The sequence below is a fragment of the Bacillus rossius genome, chromosome 1 (genome assembly GCF_032445375.1).
Source record: "Bacillus rossius redtenbacheri isolate Brsri chromosome 1, Brsri_v3, whole genome shotgun sequence".
NCBI classification, from domain to species: Eukaryota; Metazoa; Arthropoda; class Insecta; order Phasmatodea; family Bacillidae; genus Bacillus; species Bacillus rossius.
In genome coordinates this window covers 42,514,101-42,534,358 of record NC_086330.1, presented here as the reverse complement: position 1 = coordinate 42,534,358, position 20,258 = coordinate 42,514,101, and the positions used below count along the sequence as shown (strand labels likewise).

Sequence of the window (20,258 nt, the reverse complement as noted above, 5' to 3'; positions counted from 1 at the left end):
CGCAGCTGCCGGTCTAGGTCGGCGTCAGGGGCCAGGACGGCCTCGGGAGTGGGGGGGCATATGACGACAGTCGTCGTACCCTCCCAGATGCAGAGGCCGTACCTGGCCACCGACGCGGGCCTGAGGGAGTCTGTTTCCCCCGTGAACCATCAGTGTAGTGCATCGGCCAGGGACACACCCGCGTGCGCCCTAGCATGCCAGTGGCTTCCTTAGTGTTACGAATAATTCTGTGTTGTATATATTTTTCAAATGATCGGGAACCTCAGTAAGTGTGTAAATAATGTAACCGTAATGTATTTCTCGCAGTGTTATTATGTAATCGCGTTTTGGCGCTCGTCCGCGTCGCGAGGGGTGGCGCTCTCCCACGCCGGCCGATTTCTCCTCCCCTCCCCCGTGGCCCGCGGGCTACGGCCCCGGGTGGGCGGGGAAGGGCAGTGTTGCTCAGGACTCGTTCAGCGGTAGACGTGCACGCCGCTCTGCGCTGATCGCGAGGTGCATCTACCGAGCTCGCGGTCCGGCGACAGCGCCACTGTACGGGTTGTTGCGGCAGCTGAGCTGCCTTTGCTGTGCCGCTCACACGATTGAGCGTATGAGTTACGAGTTACGAGTTACGTCACGAGTCGAACATCATAGGACGCGTAAGCGTAGTTACGCACCGCCGAACCTTCGCCGTCATTACGAGTCTGTTACGTAAAGAACCGCGCACGTGTCATGCGCCTTTGTGGAGCAACTTTCAATCAGGAACTTTGTTACGTGGGAGGATTTCTAGTTCGTGTCGAGACGAGTTGGTTGCACGAGACGGTCTTTGGGTGTCCGAGTCTTCGTGGGAAGGGCGCTCATCCCGCGACGGATCCGCCAGGCCGCGGCAGGCTCTCAGGATTACAATAAAAGGGGCTCGTGGAACTGTTAACATCGAGTGGTCCTGAAAACTGCCTATCATTCTTCCTCATCACCTCACCCTCCCTCCAGGACCCGTATTCCCCGGTCCCGGCCACGTTGGCCTGAACCCACACCTCTCCGACGAGAGCAGTACTGGCACAACAGGAACTTCTAGTAAACGGGAAAATAGGGACCAGAAGCCGAGGGACGTCAGTAGTTTATTCGGTTTGCTGATAGCTATAGCTCCTTGGTTGCTAGGGACTGAAAGTAAATAGTTATCAGGCGAAGAAGGGAGACGCCATCGCCATCTTGCAGCGGGAAGACGTTTCTCGGGCTGGGGCGAACCAAAGCCTTGGTTGCCGCCCGAGGAATTGAAGATTCGCGTCATCCGCGGTCGTGTACTATCTTGAATTCTCCATTCTACGAGTTGGGAGAATAGTATCTAGACTGAATAAGTCTTAGATAGGGAGTATCGGCGACATCGAGTGCCAACTTCCGCGTCGGTCCTGTTCGTCCCGTAGTGGTTCCGGACGACTGATGTCAGCGGCAGGTATGATCGGCCACGACGATTGGTGAGACAGATCCAAATTAAACCAGACTTTCTAGGACGAGAGGGAAGTCGATTCTTCAGCCAGACACCCGGCTACTTCAGATCCAGGGTTCGTACCCTCTTGGGCAATCAAAAATTAAGGAGTTTTTAAGGACCCCTTTAAGGATTTTAAGGATTTAAGATATACATGAATACCTACAAATATTTAAGTAAAATAAGGCATTGTTTTTGAAGTCTCTAGTACATACAATACATGTGATATTACGAATTACAATTTTGGGAACACGAACAGGTACATTGACCTTATCTTCACATGTAAATGAAATAGTAACTAAAATCTCAATATGATGTTCATTTTCAACACAAATTGCACAAATTTTTCTAATAGAAAGCAAGGAAATAATATGCGAAAAATAAAACTTTTTTTTCCCCAAATATCTTATGTTGCCTAAATATTTGACAAAGGTATTAGTTTTTCAATTCTTTCACTTTCTCTTCTATTTATTGCACCAGAGATTCAACTGACCATTTTTTTATCTTTTATAGTTTTTCTTAAACTATTAGACTTGCAGCACAGTGTGATTGATCTTGTAAGCTCTGCTGCTTCACTCAACTCATCAGCTTGATAAGTTCATTAATGTCTGCTTCTAAACAAATCTTTCTTTTGAGACCTTCCATGTCATCTTGTAATTTTCTCTTTCGTTCACAAATGACTTCTTTTTTTTTTTTCCATTTCCTTCTCGCTGGCAAGATGAGCCATGTACTTTAGTCTAGCACTACTTGCAGATGCAATCAATTCATTTGAAATTAAAACCTTCGATAATGACAATAAAAAAGGTATATACTTAATACAGCTAAACTTAAGAGCCTATTTTAGAAATATCTTATACAATCCACACTATAATTAACTTAACTTACAACCACTACAGACTACACCTAGCCTATAAGACAAATAAATGATAGCCAACAAAGTTGCAAGTTAATGTAATGTGAATTGGGTGAAGTTAGGTTAGCTACATTAAAAATTATATGGTGAAATTTTTTAAACATTTTATTTCTCACAAAAGTTTGATCATAACTAAGGTGAAAGGTTGGATTGGGTAAGCTACATTATTTTTCAATTCTTAAACCACTGAGTTTGGAAAATGCCTTTCTACTTCAGAATTAATGAATTTTTGAAATTATATTGCATTGTTTTTAATGAATTTCACTCAACACTCTCCCCTAACTTTGCCTTCACCAATACTGAGGGGTAGAAAACTGTGTGTAATGTCTCAAAATCCCACAATAAAATAACATTATTATGGTATGTATATGCTCAAAAATAAATTTTTTGGTTGACTGATTCACCATCTTATAGCTAAGTATATTGTCCATAAAAATATTTATAATCCTTAAATATAATTTGATACCTAATAATCGCTAATTTAACAGTTAAAAGTAAAATGGTGAAACAAGAATTTTAAGTTTAAATGTGAGATGCAAAGTATGAAAAATATTAAATACGTTTTTATAAACAAAATTTGGTCATGTGGCTCGAAATTAGTCATTTCCTACATGGCATAGGAAAAATGAGAGTTCCGTGACCAATATCTAGATAACCTACATAAACGGGCCTAGCAAGCTTAACTAAGTCGTATACCTTGGTAGAAAATACCCATGTAGGAAGTCCAGAGAAATTTTAAAAATCACGTGTGATCGTGTGACGACAATAAAATGAAACAATACTGTTCCATGTAGATATTGGAAAACGTAGCATCATTTAAACCCACTAATTGAATAAACTACAAAGACCATAATTCAAATTTAAATATAGCATTTCTCAGACATAGAACAAATATAAAGTCTATAAAAAGCTAGCTACAAAAGAAATTACGTACCTTGCATATGTACTTTCCTAAGCACTTTCACCCATTACACCAACATCCAACACTTTGTTACACCGTGCACACATGGCTTTGTGTTTACACTTTTCGTATTCACGCAACCACTCCTTGTACTCCTTTTTCAAAAGCCATGTGGCTTTAAAAACACACTTTCCTCCAGGCATTAGAATTCGTATCATAAACTGCGTCATGCTGAACACTGAATGGTCCGCCATTACCAAAACAAACACGGACACGTCACACTTAATTCTGGATAGTACTAATTCATTAGTCACACACCCAGCACTGTAAACGTGCACGGCGCATGCACCAAGCGTTGTTTATTACCGAAGTCGTTACCGGAAAAGAAACGAAAATACCAGTAGTCGTTACGTTCGCACAATGTTTTATAAGGAGTTCTTAAGGACTCTTGGTAAAATTTAAGGACTTTTAAGGGCCCTTATTCCATAAATGAAATATTAAGGGCTTTTTAAGGATTTTAAGGAGGCGTACGAACCCTGAGATCTTCTGTAGTTCGCCAATTACAGCTTACAGCGTCCAGTGTTCCAGCGTAGTAGCAGACCACCTGGAGGTCCTGGGAAGAGAGCCTCAAGCCTCCAACAGTGTATAGCTAGACCCGGCATGGTATTCAATGTGTTCCAGTGATGTCATTTGCATTTAATTACCGACACCTAGGTTTGAACAGAAGTTAACATACAAAATATATCATTTTGGTTGTTCTCGCGTAATTACATGTTAACAGTAACTTCACGCCCATATTCAAGAACCCATTAAATTCATATGTTTTCCGGCTATTACTATTTCATTTATAACAAATGTCAGTTAATTATAAAAATGACCTGGACATAAGTAATGCAAATTTCCACTAGTCACACAACAATACCAAATTTCCTTTTAATAATTACTCTCTGGACAGTAACACAGTGCAGTGACGTGCTAGCTGGATTATCAGTCTGGTAGTCAATCCAGTAGCAGCGTTCCTGATATCTACTGCGAAGAGAATAGGCGCCAAAACCCCGCAAGAACACACCATATTAGTTTATAGTGGCTACCACAACTTGGAGCCAACGTATACTACGAGCAGTATTTTAACCACAGTGGCGATCCAACTTAGGGGCCTCGACGAGGGTCTACGCGCACTGGACAGTCTACCAAAAGTGCATTTGTGTAGTTTGCTGTAGCGTAGAATATCAGTACGTCGGAAGCACAACAAGATGGCCGACGAAGGTATGTATTTCTTGAGGCACAAAAAGACTAGCTCTGACAAGGAGGGAGCATCAGGCGAGGGCCAGAAAGAAATGCTAGGCGTTGTTGAAAACGAAAATAAAGAGTACACACCCACACTAAGCATTGAGGCAGGTCAGGAAATTAGCTTTGCTCCCGAACCCGCACACATAGAGGAAAGTAACGCTTCCTAACCAGTTATGCAGGCTGCTAAAGAAAACACGAATAATATTTCCATGGAGGATTTGATGCGAGCCTTGAATGTGGTTACTATACAAATTAATACTGCGTTAGAATCTCAGCGTATGGAAGTAACCGAACATATGTCTAACGAAATGGCTAGACAAATTAATATGGCGTTAGAATCCCAGCGTATGGATGTAACCGAACATATATCTAACGAAATGGCTAGACAAATTAATACTGCGATAGAATCCCAGCGTGTAGAAGTAACAGAACAAAACAGGTTACAGTCGGAAAGACTAACGAAATGGCTAAGCAGAGGTCGGAAGCAGCAGCTAGAGGCGTAATTTTATGGACCTCACGCACATGCGTGCTGCCAGCGCGAGTTATTTTGCCATGCACAGACAGCAGGAGAGAGCATAGAAGCCTTCATGCACGAAAAAATATGGCTGCACAGACATTTAACTATGACAGGCCGGAAAAGTGAGGTACTACCACTCATTGTGAAATTGCTAGTCTTCGAGTGGTGTGCGTACCTGTGAAGAACTGGTGGCGGACTAGACAAATTCTTGGCGGTTGCACGGGAAGTTACAACAAACATATACATAATTAGGCCCGTACCAATGACCGCTTTTACACATGGGACAGTAGAAACACCGTGCCAAGCCGCGAGCTAGCTTTACTGAAAATCATGCAAAGAAAATTTGAAAAACACATGATACCCAACAGAAATACTTAATTTAATAAAACACGTAAATAATCACAGACATTTGACATTATTAGCATTACACGTGCTCTGTAATTTCAGAGCCATCAACAATCACTCTCATCTTTTCCGTTAACACTACTTGAGAATTATCCGTTTCAATAACTTTAGAACTTATAATGTTTCCACTCTCGTCCATCTCTTCAATTGCTATCAGCACGCTAGGTCCAAAGTTTGATTTAACTTGTGGGACACTGTCTTCAGTACTGTCACCTTCAACCTCACATACAGTAAAGGAAGGGATATCTTGACTCCGTGTTCGCACTTGGTTCAGCGCAAACCTGCAAAAAAAGAATTTTCATTAATAGACAAAGTAAATATTAGAGCTGTGCCGATACGAATAAGCAGAAACCAATGTTGACGATATTTAGTTGAATTGGCATTTTGCGATTCACCTACTCTTGTTAATTTTCTGCAGATATTACTGAACTTAAGAATCCACAAGTATCCCTTTCACTTTTCGTAGTACTACATACTTTGAACTGAAATAATTATTTAGCTACGTATGCCAGCCATACATATCAAACTAAAACATCCTGTGTTTTAATAATGTTCTTGAATTTAATAAATCATAATAAATATATCACCACCACTGTAAATATAAATAGGAACAAAAACATAATTTATTATATATAAATGTTTGAAATATCGTTGATACATTTTTTAATTAAGTACTTAAAATTTTTAAAATTGAATTTAAAAAATTATGCAATAAGATAAATTACTTTTACTGTTTCCTGTGCAAAGTGACCACATTGTAATGTTGCAGAACCCTGCCCTCCTAATTAAATAATTTTTCTTTTAAACTATTTTCATGAATGTAAATATTTCTTAAAAAGTCTTCCTAATGATATTTTACCGTTTGTTATATATTTTAGGGTTGATATTTTGTGTTTGCTATGTTTTTAAGAAGGTATTTTGTATTTTATTAGACATTTTAAATCATAACTATTTTTTTTTGTATTTATTCACAAAGAAGCCGCTCTTCTAGATTTTTGTCTGTTTAGGCCTACTTTTTCAGGTTATTTCTAAATGATTTTAATTTTGTAAAGTAATTTGTATTATGATTGCTGTTCTTAATTTTTATTAACTAGTTGTAATATAATTATAAATCACGGGACTGTGTCTGGGCTGGAGTGATGGTTAGAAAGAGAGGCATGAGAGACCTGTAAGTGGAAGTGAGAAAGAAACAGTGCTTCCCCGCCAACAAAGATAAAGACGCTAATTCCCCCACTGCGTGGGAACTGAGTGATAACTGCTGTCTCACGGTGTGGGAGAGAGAACGAGAATGGAAGTCCCCGATTTCGATGTGAAATTGAAAAGAGACTGATCAGGGGAAGCCCAGAGTTCTGTGTGTAAAAGGTTTTTTCATGTATTGTAACTTGTTCTGTGATTGGCTTGCATCTGTAAGAGTGAATGAAGCGTGCGTGTGATTGGTCGGTGAGGTCATGTGACGTCTACTCCCTGCGTGGAGGAGAGTGTGGCAGGATTTCACCAGTCGTCTGTCGAACGCTGGACGAGTAGGTCGCGTTCGATGGCTTCTCGCTAAATTATAATGTAATTTACGAAGAGATAATTTCACGTTGGTGGTCGGAGCCAGGCCTATTATTAAATCAACCTAATTTTCTATATATTTCGTTTTGGGTATAACTAGAAATTGCGGCCACCTTCGTAGGCGTTTTGGCTCGGAGCGAGATTCGTTTTCGCTGGGTGCGGCCCTGTTCCAGGTCGCACCATCTTCGTGTACTTGCAGTAAAACATTACTGAAGGACTTCAATCTACGCTATTATTTTTCGGTAATTTCTCATCATGCGAGCTACCAGCAGTATTTTCGACAGTCAGATATACATGTGGAACGAGTGAATGAACTATTGTAAGTGTTTGGATTCGTCGGGGCATTCTGTTTAAAAAAATAAAAAATAAAAAAAAACAACCAAAAATTACAATAGGCGTTGAACTGTTTATTTAGTATATAACGAACCGTTATAACATGAAATGCATTCCCGTGTAAATGTTTGGTACGTACCCTGAATTTTCACCAGCACACGTCTTAATTTGGTATTGGAATTGCAGTTCTTGAATTGCAAACATGTAAGTTGTGCAATACGGAGACATTTTAAATACTCTTTTAAACTTCATATTTAGTAGATCAATATATTTCATAGTTACCTAATATTAAATTATCTTTTTTTTATATAAATACATATTAAATAATTAGATTTTCCAACCTCCATTTGAAATTCATGTTTCATTAAACAACTAACAATCAAAGATGAAAACAAGCTAAAAATACTAGTTTTAAAACTGCAACTAGTGTTCCATCTTGGAGACTTTTCAGCACATGTGGAGTTTTTTTACGGCACTAAGACATTCATTGTAAAATTAAGAATGTTTTCTTAATATAAATCTAGGAATTCTGTACTCAGTTCTAGTTAAGTTAAATGTTTTCTAAAGTGAGTTCATATATGGCTATGTCAATTGTGTTGAATTGTTTATTGTAAAATGTTGAATGCCAGTGAACTTGAGGCAAGCACACACTTGTTTATGTACTTATATTACTAAGAAAAAAAGAAGAAGAAAAATTTAAACCCCATTCAGTTCTCCTTAGGTTATCTTTCTTTTTAAATAACTTTTGCTTACTCAAACAAAAATACATGTGCATTTACATTGCATGCTTTTCTCAGACAGACATTTTAGGCGATTTAGTAAATTTACATAATTTTTTTTAACCAAACTGTGTTTTCCTGCGTATCGGTTTGGAATCAGTTAATCTGCAACAGTTGAATCGGCGTTTCGGCATATCTGCAAAATTTTGTGTCTCGATACAGCTCTAGTATATGTATATATTAGAGTCATGCGAGTATAGGATTTTTAGGTCGAGTCGAGTTCGAGCAAGTATTCAAGAAATGTTTCGAGTTCGAGTTAAATTTGAGTCGAGTAGTAAAATCCATAAATATCCATTATTTATATATAACTGTCATGTTTAAAGACCAGAACATTAAGTTAAAATTTTAATTTGTTCTCTTAATATTTAGTCTATGTCATGCTTAGTTTTTAATATTCAAATCTTTGATGTAATTGCAGAAAAGTGGTTAAGTGTAAGAGAAGGCGCGCCTTAACTTCGCCACCAATAAAGACGATAAACAAACAAACAAACAAACAAACAAACAAATATCAAGGCCCTATACAAATCTCAGGTGTGAGGATTCTCATTGCTGCAAATATTTTCATGGTCTTTAATAATTTTGTTTCTTTTGAAAATGCAGAGTATTATTAAAATTTACTTGTTGACAAAAAAAAAAGTATAACGGCATGTTTTAATCACCGACACCGAGCAAAATTTTATTCAAAACCATAGCATAAGTGCAAAAGTATTTGTCAACATTCTTACCAGTCACCTAGCTGCAGGGTATATTAAGGATTTCCACTGTTCAAGGAAATTTTTGTAGCCGTACAATAAATATCAACTTTTTTTTAAGAATAGTTATACTGTATATATAAGGCCTAAACATAACTCAATATTTAAAAAAAAGAAAAAAAAAGACAGCAACATTTTACTATAGGAATGATCATAATCAACATTTTTGTAAAAGTCTTTCATGGAGAAACACCAGCTTTTCAATGTGCTCTGGAGCAAGGTTTTCTCGGCATGTGGATACAGTAGAATCTCGTTATAAAGTACATCAATAAAGCCTCAACTATTATACCTACTTAGTAATGAAAGTATGTACTTTATTCTGAAAGTTACCTTTAAAACTTAGTACTTTTGAATTTTTGAAAATAAAGTAGTAGGGGATCAAATGTTACATTAGCTTGGAAGCAAATATTTGTAAAACAACAAGAATTTTAAAAAAAAATTACTGAACTTAATACAGTAGCCTAAATTCTAGGCCTACATATACAAAATTTATATGGTAAATATGTAGAGTCGCGGTATATGCGAAAAAAAAAATGCTAAAAATCCGAAAATACTTTTATTCTATGCTCTTTCACTGTCTCTTTTCAAATCAACCGGCGGAGATAAGAAATTCCAAACACTTTAGGAGTTATCGAATTTTTAAATTTTCATCACAATACCTGCATATTCATGCTACGATTACCATTGTTTCTTGTTTACGAGTATCTATTATGTTTCTTATTGGAAAATATTGTCACGTGACAGTTCCGTGATTGGCCAGTATTCAAATGAACCAATACGTGATTATTTATTTATTTATTAATGTTCTGTCGGAGGTATCGCAACGTAGGTGAACGACTACATCATTTCCTTCTAATGGCAAAGGAAATGTACCCGCCTCCAACTTAGGTGGGCTTTTAACGTTTATAATTTTAAAGTCTTATTTTTTATTTGGATATTGTTGCGCAAGTAATAAGTAACAAAAAAAATTTACGTGAGTTGTTAATGTTCATCATTTGTCCGGGTTTGTTAGGTCAGGTCAGTTACATTATAAATACTTTAAAACTAAAGAACCATTGAAATTAAATCATATTATTTTTAATGTACGCTTAGTTTGAAAGTATTCATAATGTAACTGACCTGACCTAATAGACCATTTTAGTTCCTACTGATCATCCTTTGTCACGGTTTGTTTGGTCAGGTCAGTTACATTATAAATATTTTAAAACTAAACAGCCATTAAAATTAATTCACATTATTTTTTATGTCCGCTTAGTTTGAAAGTATTAATAATGTAACTGACCTGACCTAATCAACCATTTTATTTATTACGCATTCACGAACACACGGCAAAATAACAAAAATGGCGTCGTTCAAATGGTTGTACAGGTGTTGTATTGCTAAATTAAAAAATTCTATATCTCCTAAAGTATTTGGAATATCTTATCTCCGCTGGTTTTAATGAAAAGAGGAAGTGAAAGCGCATATAATAAAAATAATTTCAGATTTTTAGATTTTTTTTCCCCGCAAATACAGCTACTCTACATGTTCAAAATTAAAAAATTTGATATCTCCTAAAGTATTTGGAATTTCTTATCTCCGCCGGTTGATTTGAAAAGAGGAAGTGAAAGAGCATAGAATAAAAGTATTTTCGGATTTTTAGCATTTTTTTCCGCATATACCGCTGCTCTAAATATTTACCATTTATATCTGTCGAACACAAAATGACAAATGGTTTAAACTATTTTGCAGATATGTACATTTATTGGGATAGAATTCCCTCGTCATTTTCTAGGCGAAGTCTCTTGCCACCAGCAGATAAAGATGACTGTTAATACAGTTTAATAATTTTATTGTGATCTTTTATTATTGTTGACAGTGTAGTGGGCACCAAACCAAACGACCGTGCCACATCTGCATTTTTCCTGCCTTTGACAACTTCTTTTAAAATTTCCACATTTTCCTTCAAAGTAAACTGCTTGCGTTTCTTTTTATCTATTTGGCCATCCATCCTGATTAAAATATTCAATCAACAATATTGTTTGCCTCGTCCCAAGTCAAACGTAAACAAACCTCTCATCCATAGATAACCATAGCTCCGCACTAGTAGCGCACGTCGCGAACATGGCTGTGCCAGGCAACATTCCGACCTTCATGGCAAAACAATTAGAGCGTGTCGGCCATGTTGTGACACAAAACAGTTCAAAAATTAACCTGCATAAATTAACATTATATTGGATTTTCTATTTTGTATATAAGATAAAATATAATTTTTATTTAACGTTTGTATCTGCGGTAATTGAAACTTTTAAAACGTGCTCTATAAATAACCAAAAGATGGCGCAGCTAAAAACAATTGTCTTGAAGAGGGGCGAGAGAGCAATCGATTGTTTAGATCGTCTCGTGCACTAAAGTGTGTGATCCATGGAGGACGAATGGCGCGTTATACTGTGTTTGTTTACGTTTTATACTTGTTAACGATTCTTGAAAGTGATAAAAATTAATCATAATGTACATTTATATTAAAGAACCTCTGCGCAAACACAGTAACTATTATGTAACATTTTCCTGATAACTGGAAAAGAACGGTCGTATTGAAAGGTAGGATACGTTTTTAATGTTAAAAGTGAAATATTTTTACATTGTTTACATTGGTGTTTTGAGCAGGAATTTAAAATCATACGTTGAACTGAAAGATACAATGGGTTTCTTTTATTTACATGCGCAAACAAGGTTAGTTAACACGTAATTTTAAATATTTTTATACTTAGGCCTAACCAAAAAAGTCTGAAAAGACATCATTAAACTCGAACTCAACTCGTGAGTCGTGAACGGCCGTGCCGAGTCCGAGCACTAATTAAAAACTCGACTCGAACTCGAAATTTGAGTACTCGCAGGTCTCTAGTATATATTACACATGTGTGTATACATATGTATATAGGTTAAATAATAATAAAAAAAAATTAATCACAGTCACAGAGTTTGGTTTCCGACAAATGTGCACTATACAAAACATGCACTAAACTAATAACCCTTTTCTTTTCATTAAGAAGCAATAAGTATTTAAATTGTGAGTTTAGGAACTTTAATTTCTCCAAACTACCAGAAATTACTACAATATTTATAACACATATAAAAACTTAAATAACCGTATGTACTTAAAGATAAAAAAAATAGTTTTAGTACATCATATTACATGCCTACTTAAATAAACAATCTCTCACAACAAAACAGAACACGACACAGTTAACTGTGTTATGGTCACTATTTGGTTCATGTAATGCCACAGGCAAAAACTATTTTAAATCTATGAACACAAGTTATAACAGTTTCCATAATTAATTTAGCTAAATTTTAAATTCTTTTAGCATGAGTAAATAAATAGTATCACCAATGTGTAGAGATCAGAAAATTTTGTGTTTGCAATAAACTCGAAAAATAAAGTGATTATTTATGCTTTAAAGTTAAAATGCAATTTTCAAATTTTTTTATCTTTGACACAAATGTCTTAAAAATAAGCTCTCATTTAACAAATTTAGGTTTTCACAACTTTGTCGTCAAATGAATTTTGAAAATGGTGCATCAGAAAAAAAACTGCATAGAATAAAACTTGTAACCAATTAATTATAAACAAAAAAAAAGGCCCCAATATTCAACGAGGGTCAACCGTTACAGGTGTGACCCATATTCAACGAGGGTCAAACATTACAGGTGTGACCAATATTGGAGGATCAATAATTATAGATGTGACCCATATGCTGGCAAATACAGTAAATACTTTTAAGTATATGAAAATTAATTCTCCAGAATCAATAAGCTGCAGATACCATTAATTCTGGTAGATTCTTATCATATGTAATGACTTCACTCTTCTTCTGAGCCACTATAAGAAAAACTGATATATATTGAAATGGATACTTCGAGTTTCTGATACACACTGCACCATAATGGCATATTTAAACTAACCTGCGTTTCTTCACCTCCTTCTTGCTCAGTACCGTATTCCCTACTTCATTTTGCATCATTTCTTGTGTAACTTCCAAGCTCTCGTAGCGAACAGTTTGTAGACGAAAATAGCCATCCTCATCACGCTTATACCTGAAACAATTTCTCATAGGATTATAACATAATGTTTCAAATAAACACAATGTTCAAAAAGAATGTAAAATCAAAAATTTTAACATACAATATTATCACACATGGCAAAATTATACTCTATGTTATAAAAACATCATAAAATTTACTTATTATTAGAGCTCATTAAAAGATACAGTTGCAACATGCATTTCACACTGTTTATGCTTATTTTGGTGACAGTGGTGTGAAGAAACACGTCACACCGGTCAATACAAAACTGTTTATTTACATTTTAATAATCTTATGTTTGTCAATAGTTTTATTCTTTATTTGTTATGGACAGTAGATTATACCCAATAGGCGGTATTGAGATTTGTTATTATTAACATACATTTATTTATATATTTTATTAAGTCCATACATTTTGTTTCAAATTGAATGTTTATTTATCTTTTGTTTGCATTCATTTATGATTGTTTTAATGAACTCTTACGTTTGGCGTCTGTTGGATTGGGCCACAATGGGTAGGCCTATGCAAATATTCAAATACAAATAACAAACTATTTGTATAAACACTTCAAAATAACGAATATTCGTTTGCTTACGAATACCTGACATAGCATTCCTCCTGAGTTTGTCATATTTCAATGTTCACTGCTGAGAGTGAGTCATTTGTGAGACATAAGTACCCCCCCCCCTTTTTTTTTCTTTAATGGGACTTCATAATCAAAAACATGAACAATAAGTGACTTTTTTTTGCAGTCGTGGAAATTTTCTGGATCATTATGTAGAGTAGCAGATTTGTAAAATAAGGTGAATAGGAACTGAAATGAACGGTAGGTTGGTTGGGTTGGGTTAAGTTAGGTTTAATGAAGTTAGGTTAGCTGCATAATTTTAAAAAAAAATATATTTCTTACTTTTAACATCTTACATATATTATCCATATAATTACTGTAGATGACTCAACTAAACCAACCTTTACCTTTAGAATATAATTTTCCAGAAGTTCTTGCGTAATGTGAAAAATATATATATATTTTTTAGTGAGATTCTATTTTTCATTCTTACTATTCAAATTTGATATTCATAGTCACAAATAATTTTATCTTTGTTTTATAATTGATTCAAGCTAAAAAAAACTGATAGTTGCACAAGCCTAACAGTTGGCCATCAGAACATTGCTTTTAGTGCATCAGAAATTTAAAAATTTGTGGAATAAGAACATTCTTCTGGAAATAGATGCCATTAACCACAGATGTGGCAAAATATATAAGTGTAAATAAGTGTGTGTATCTAGATCTAGTTAGCAATCCATATGTTAAATGGTTGGATACTAGTCACTTGAACTCAGTAAAAAAAATGCAACAGAAGTACCGGTAGGTTAACTCTACTAGGAGCTGTACAATAGGAGTGTGAAATATCTGCAGATTCGCTGTAAGTGTTCTTAACAACTTTCTGACATTGTTGACTGTAAAGTTTTATTATTTAAACACACCGAGTGCAACAGAAAGCAAAGCTACTGCTTTTCACTTATGTTTACGTGTTGACTGTGTAGAAAGATACTGAATCACACTGATTTATCCACGTTGTTATATGTCATTGAGAAGACATTACCATACGCATGCACTATAATTTCAAGTAATATTTATTTTACTCCACAGAAGTCCAGGGATTCCACAACTTGAGTCACTCTGAATCTATTCTAGCTGGACACTAACAAGTAAATATAACATACTTGTCATTTAAAGTAATAGTTTGAGATACCTACATATTGATACCATTTTAAAGACACGTACATCGATAAATTTTGTGTATTTACTATTTATGTATCTGTGAAAGTGCAGAATCTGAAAATAGAACTCTTGTGTTATATATGTGACCTACATATATGTCTGGAACAGTAGCAAGAATGGTCAGTGCAGTTATACTAAGATGTGTTGGTATTAAAAATTAAATCAATTCTTTATTTTAACCAGTGATCATTTTACTATTTTACTGCACCATTTCTCCTGTTTAAAATTAAACTTTTAACTGGCTACATTTTTCTGTTATTAAATAATATAATTCATATATTTTTTTATATTTGGTTATCAATATTCGTGCTACTGTGTTGTGAAAATAGTATACAATCAAGGTGCCCAGATAAAATTTATTGTTATTATTGTCATTATCACATGTACACATGCAGCAGTATGTGTACATAAAATTTGTAGTATTAGGTAACTCTACATAAAGATTTGATATCCCAAGTGGGGCTGTAGTAGTACTGTAACGTCACAGTAGGTGGTAGAATATGCTTTTCTTGAGTATCTTCTTTCCATAAGACATAGATATGCTATTAAGTTATATTTATATTTAATTATTGAAAACTTGGTAATATCTTGCCATAGACAACTGATTGAACTTGGTGTGAAAAATGGCATTTTTTGATGCACAGGGATTTGGAGTGGGAAAAACGGTCCAAAATGTTTATTACGGCCGTATTCCCAGGAACCGTGATGGGTCGTAAAATGAGGTTTTACTGCATATCTAAAATAAAGAGTACCATGCAAAAACTGATGTCCAACGTTCCAAGATGCCTTATATTGGAGTTCATTTTTAGTAGAATGTTTTCCTAAACTGGAGACTGTCTTGTGGAATCTCATCTCAACTAATTTATCATATCATATTTTGTCTTATTAGAAGCTTATTGTACTTGGGTCATCTTAAATTGCATAGTATTTTAGCTTCACATGGATTTCTCCATGTTTTTATTTGTATGCTGTGATGTTAGGGGACAATGCAATGAAGATTATTGTTAGTAAATATAATACTAGATCATATTCTTACTACAACAATAATATCTGTAAATTTATATTAAGTTTTTATTACTTTTCAAAGCTGCTTCAATCAACCCTCTATTAATAAATTTATATTTAATTTTTATAATATTTCACACTAAGGATCTTAGGTAACTATTTATCTCTGTGGAAATCTAAACAGAAATTATTTGTGCACATCACCTCTGTGAGATTGGATTTATATAGTGGTGCACCGATATGACTTTACTGATTACCGATTATGAGAACAATAATCGGCAGATACCGATTCAGTTACCGATTATAATGAACAAATTTTTTTAAGTGTAATAATGTACACAAAAATTTTTATTCCCATGTGAATTTAATTAACAAGATTAGGTAAAATTGAGAATAAAGTTATAATAACAGTATAAAAATATATAAAATACATTATTATGTTGTCGTACTAGGGAGGTAAGGGAACGAACAAATTAATTGTCGGAGTGGGCGCCACCATGTGATGTGGGCACGTGGACCCGGCGGAGACTCTCTTCAGGGCATGACGTGACCCGTGTAGGGCTAGGCTCGGTTCCCTTAGCACGCGATATCGTTACAGTGGGCTCTTCAGGCGTCCCACACGCCTCGAGGTTCAGGAGCAAGGACACATGGTCACTCGACTAAAAATCACACGTTCGCAGTACTCCTTTTATTTCAGCAACGTTACAACACGTCTCCAATCGCGCTACACCTACATACACTATGAAACTGTTAATAACGCCAACGGCGGGAGAGAATAAGTTTACAGGCTGACCAGGTCACCTCGTGGACTGGCCTCGTTAGTTTAGGATGCGGTTCGTGATTAAATGTTCAAATTGAACTTAAATATTTATTTAAACGAGTAGGCCACCCGGAGTAGGCCTCGCAGATACAAAAAAGGTTTCAGAATGATAAAAAGTCCGGCGGATGTTAAAAGATCAGTTGATTAAGAAAAATATGAAGTTGCGCGGTGCTCACCAAGCATCCTACCCCGGGTGACGAACGGAAGCGACTGAAGAGGCCAGGGCAGCATGGCGGCCGGAAAGCGCTGGATTTACCGTTAGTCTCACCCAAGAGAGATATCGGTGCGAGAGAGAAGAGGATCAACAAATCTTAGTAATACATATTTAGTAATACATATTTAACTAAAACAATTACACTAAAAATTCTATAATAAAATTATAACAAAATTTCCTTAATTATTTAAGTTGAGAATTGATTATTTTAATTATGATTATGGTTCAAACTAGTTGCGGGTAGTTCCATTGCCCAAGAGAGATATCGGTGCGAGAGAGAAGAGGATCAACAAATCTTAGTAATACATATTTAGTAATACATATTTAACTAAAACAATTACACTAAAAATTCTATAATAAAATTATAACAAAATTTCCTTAATTATTTAAGTTGAGTATTGATTATTTTAATTATGATTATGGTTCAAAATAGTTGCGGGTAGTTCCATTGCCTGCCGCGTGGGGCGCTGCACCGTCCTTACAACTAGCACTTAAAACATAAACAATTAGGGAATATTATTTAAAGAAAAGACAGTTAGGTAAACCTAAAAATTGAATAATAAATAAAAGGGGTCGTGGCACAGACTTTACTCCCGCCTCTTGTTGGCGCCTCACACGCACACACACACACCTGCACACGGGGCGGGAGGTTTGAAATAGAGGGTGGTGGTGGGAGGAGAGGGATGGTGACGGCGTGAGGCACATCGGGCTTAGGGAGGGCGTAGCCCCGGTCGACGTCAATGTCATTGCAAAGTGTAAATTAAATTAACTTCTATTTATATTTATTATTGTAAACAACTTGAACTACAGTCTAATAATTGTAATTTACAATGGGTAAGTTTTTGTTGTGGAAAACTAGCATTATTATCGACTATCACACAAGGTTGCATCGAGAAATTACCGTTTAGCAATGTAAACATGTTGCTTTATTTGGTTCACTTGAGTTTATAGAAAAATGTTTCCACACTTCACTTTTTTCTCTCCCTACTCGCCATATCACTATAATTATATAAAAATGACTCAAAACCAATTCTAGTACATGTGATTTTATTTATGTTGACTGAATATATAAAATTATAAATACTTTTTCACTTTTCACGTCACATACAAATAACACAACAACGGATAATGTTACCAAAGACGCCCATAACGAGTTTGTAAAACGCAGTGAGAAACTCTAGATGGTATCGGGACCACGATTTTGAACAGCTACTACGACTCGAAAAGATTGATTGTCATAGAATCCACTGCAACTGCTTGTGGTATTTTGATTGCGTGCCATCTATTTTACGTCCCTGGCTATAGGTAATGTACAAGGCCACTAAACAAAAGACAGAACAAAAGACGAAACGTAAATAAACATGTAGGAAAAATGTATTTTTTTATTGTTTGAGGCAATGAGATTTATTAAACTTAACGAAATATCTGTAATCATGATATGATGGAGTTTGATGAATTTTGTAATATAAACAAATATTACCGTATTTCGTCCTAAAATGTGTAACAAATTATTACATGGTAAAAACCTACTTAATTACGCCGGGACGTAGATAATCGGCAAAGTAATCGTTAAGATAATCGCTGATTAGGATTAATCGAAAAGTACCCATAATCGCTGATTACGATTCATCGGTATCCGCATCGGTGCACCACTAGATTTATAGCTTACTGTATCTCAGAATTTCACTGGTGTATGATGCACCCTCTAAATGGAAGAATCAAAGAACCAACCTGACCAAACCAATAATGTTTCCTCAAATAGTTACCTGAAGCGGCAGTGTCCTGATGGCCATCGGAAGCTATGCCTCTCGAACAGGTGCTTTGTGAGATGAGCCCCTCGGTGGAATCGTTCGTCACAGATCTCACAGCAGTACATAGGAGGGTCGCCACCCTCATGCTCCTGTTCATATTCATCATTCATGATTACAATTTTTCAAAAGTGAACCTAAGCTGCAGACAGCCACTAACTGTAAACCTGCCATTCATTAAGAAAAAAAATGATGGAGTACTTATGAAGAAGCAGCATGTGTTATTAAAGGACATGCAGGGGAAAAAAAATTGATGACTTTTACTGTCATAATGTAAACCTATTTACTTATAAAAGTGAACAAGGGAGTGTGATTGCTCATGAAGAGATTACGGGTAGTGAGCAAGTGTGAAACGCAATGAATTCAAACATATTTAGAGGCTTCCAGAACATCAGCTAATGTGAACCTACTGATACAAGCTTTGTTGAAATCCAAGGCAATATGACAAACATACAGAAATACTAACTGAAGAGTTAGCACACTACTTAATATTGATACACATAAATGCAAGGTTACAGTACCTTAACAAAAACTAGCACAAAAAAATACCTTGCGAAAATGCTTCTGAAGTGTGTAGGCACTGCGACAAGAGAAGTTGCAATCCTCTTCGTCACAGCAATACAAATATCCAAGAAGGTGAGATTCCTCGTGCTTTTTCATATCGTAGCTTGTTTTTGCCCTGGAACAAAACATTAATAAACATACAACAAATCAATAAATGAATTACATAACATCACAGATGCAAAACCTCATCTGTCACAACACGTATGTTTTCATAATGTTGAAAAAACTATCTTAAACAAAACTCACTGTTTGGAAAATTTATGTTTTGTTTTAGTTGGCAGTCTTACAACAAACAGTTAATGTCAAATGTGTTTACTGTAATTGGAAAATATATATAAAAAAAATTATTAATGTTGGAAAATAATAAAAAAATGAAAGGTAGGGTAATCAGATCACTTGCCTCCTACCTAGGCAATTTGGGTTTGATTCCTGGTGTGGTCAAGCCTTGGATTTTTCAATAGTGGAATAGCTGCGGACGTTGCTGTGAACCAGTGGGTTTTCTCGGGGTTTGCTTGTTTCCCCCGCCCATTCATTCCAACGATGCTCCATCAACATCTCATCACCTTTCACAGTCTCCAACAACTACTGACGTAGAAGACGACAAGCACATTTGCCAATATTAATAAAGGAACACTGACCTGTACTCGCAGTACTCGCAGGAGTACGGCTTCTCGTCCAGGTGGCGGTAGCGTATGTGCACGCCCAGGGCGGCCGGCTTGGGACAAGTCATGTCGCAGTACAAGCACTTGTAGTGGTTGATGTGTTGGCGCATGTGGTCTCGCAGCAACCGCTCCGTGGGGTACAGCTTGGAACAGTGCGAGCACTGGTATTCCTGCACTGACCACACACACACACACACACACACACACACATGACATCATTTTGTGGGTGTGTACAGAAACTACTTTTTCATCTCAGAACAAAAGTCATAAACATAAATATTTGCCAAAAAAATGAAGTCTAAGATGACTCTAATTTATTCCTTTCCCATTCTAATAATGTTCGACCAGTAGGCTCAGTGGTTATTTCCACCCCTTGCAGTAATGGTATGTACTATCAAAAATTGTTTCAGACAAAAGTTTTAGGTAAAAA

The 20,258-nt window shown here is 36.0% G+C and overlaps 1 protein-coding gene across 1 annotated transcript in view; it reads right to left on the bottom strand.

Annotated features, from left to right (window-relative positions):
* Positions 1-5,441: 5,441 nt before the first annotated feature.
* The window catches only part of LOC134535118 (histone H4 transcription factor-like), a 35,598-nt gene continuing 20,781 nt past the window's right edge, over positions 5,442-20,258 (bottom strand). The window contains exons 6-10 of the mRNA XM_063374059.1: positions 19,805-20,003; positions 19,152-19,281; positions 18,561-18,694; positions 12,852-12,983; positions 5,442-5,769 (exon numbers count right to left, since the gene is read on the bottom strand). Coding sequence (XP_063230129.1) covers positions 5,508-5,769; positions 12,852-12,983; positions 18,561-18,694; positions 19,152-19,281; positions 19,805-20,003 — 857 coding nt within the window. The 3' untranslated portion in view covers positions 5,442-5,507. The remainder of the gene's footprint in view (positions 5,770-12,851; positions 12,984-18,560; positions 18,695-19,151; positions 19,282-19,804; positions 20,004-20,258) is intronic.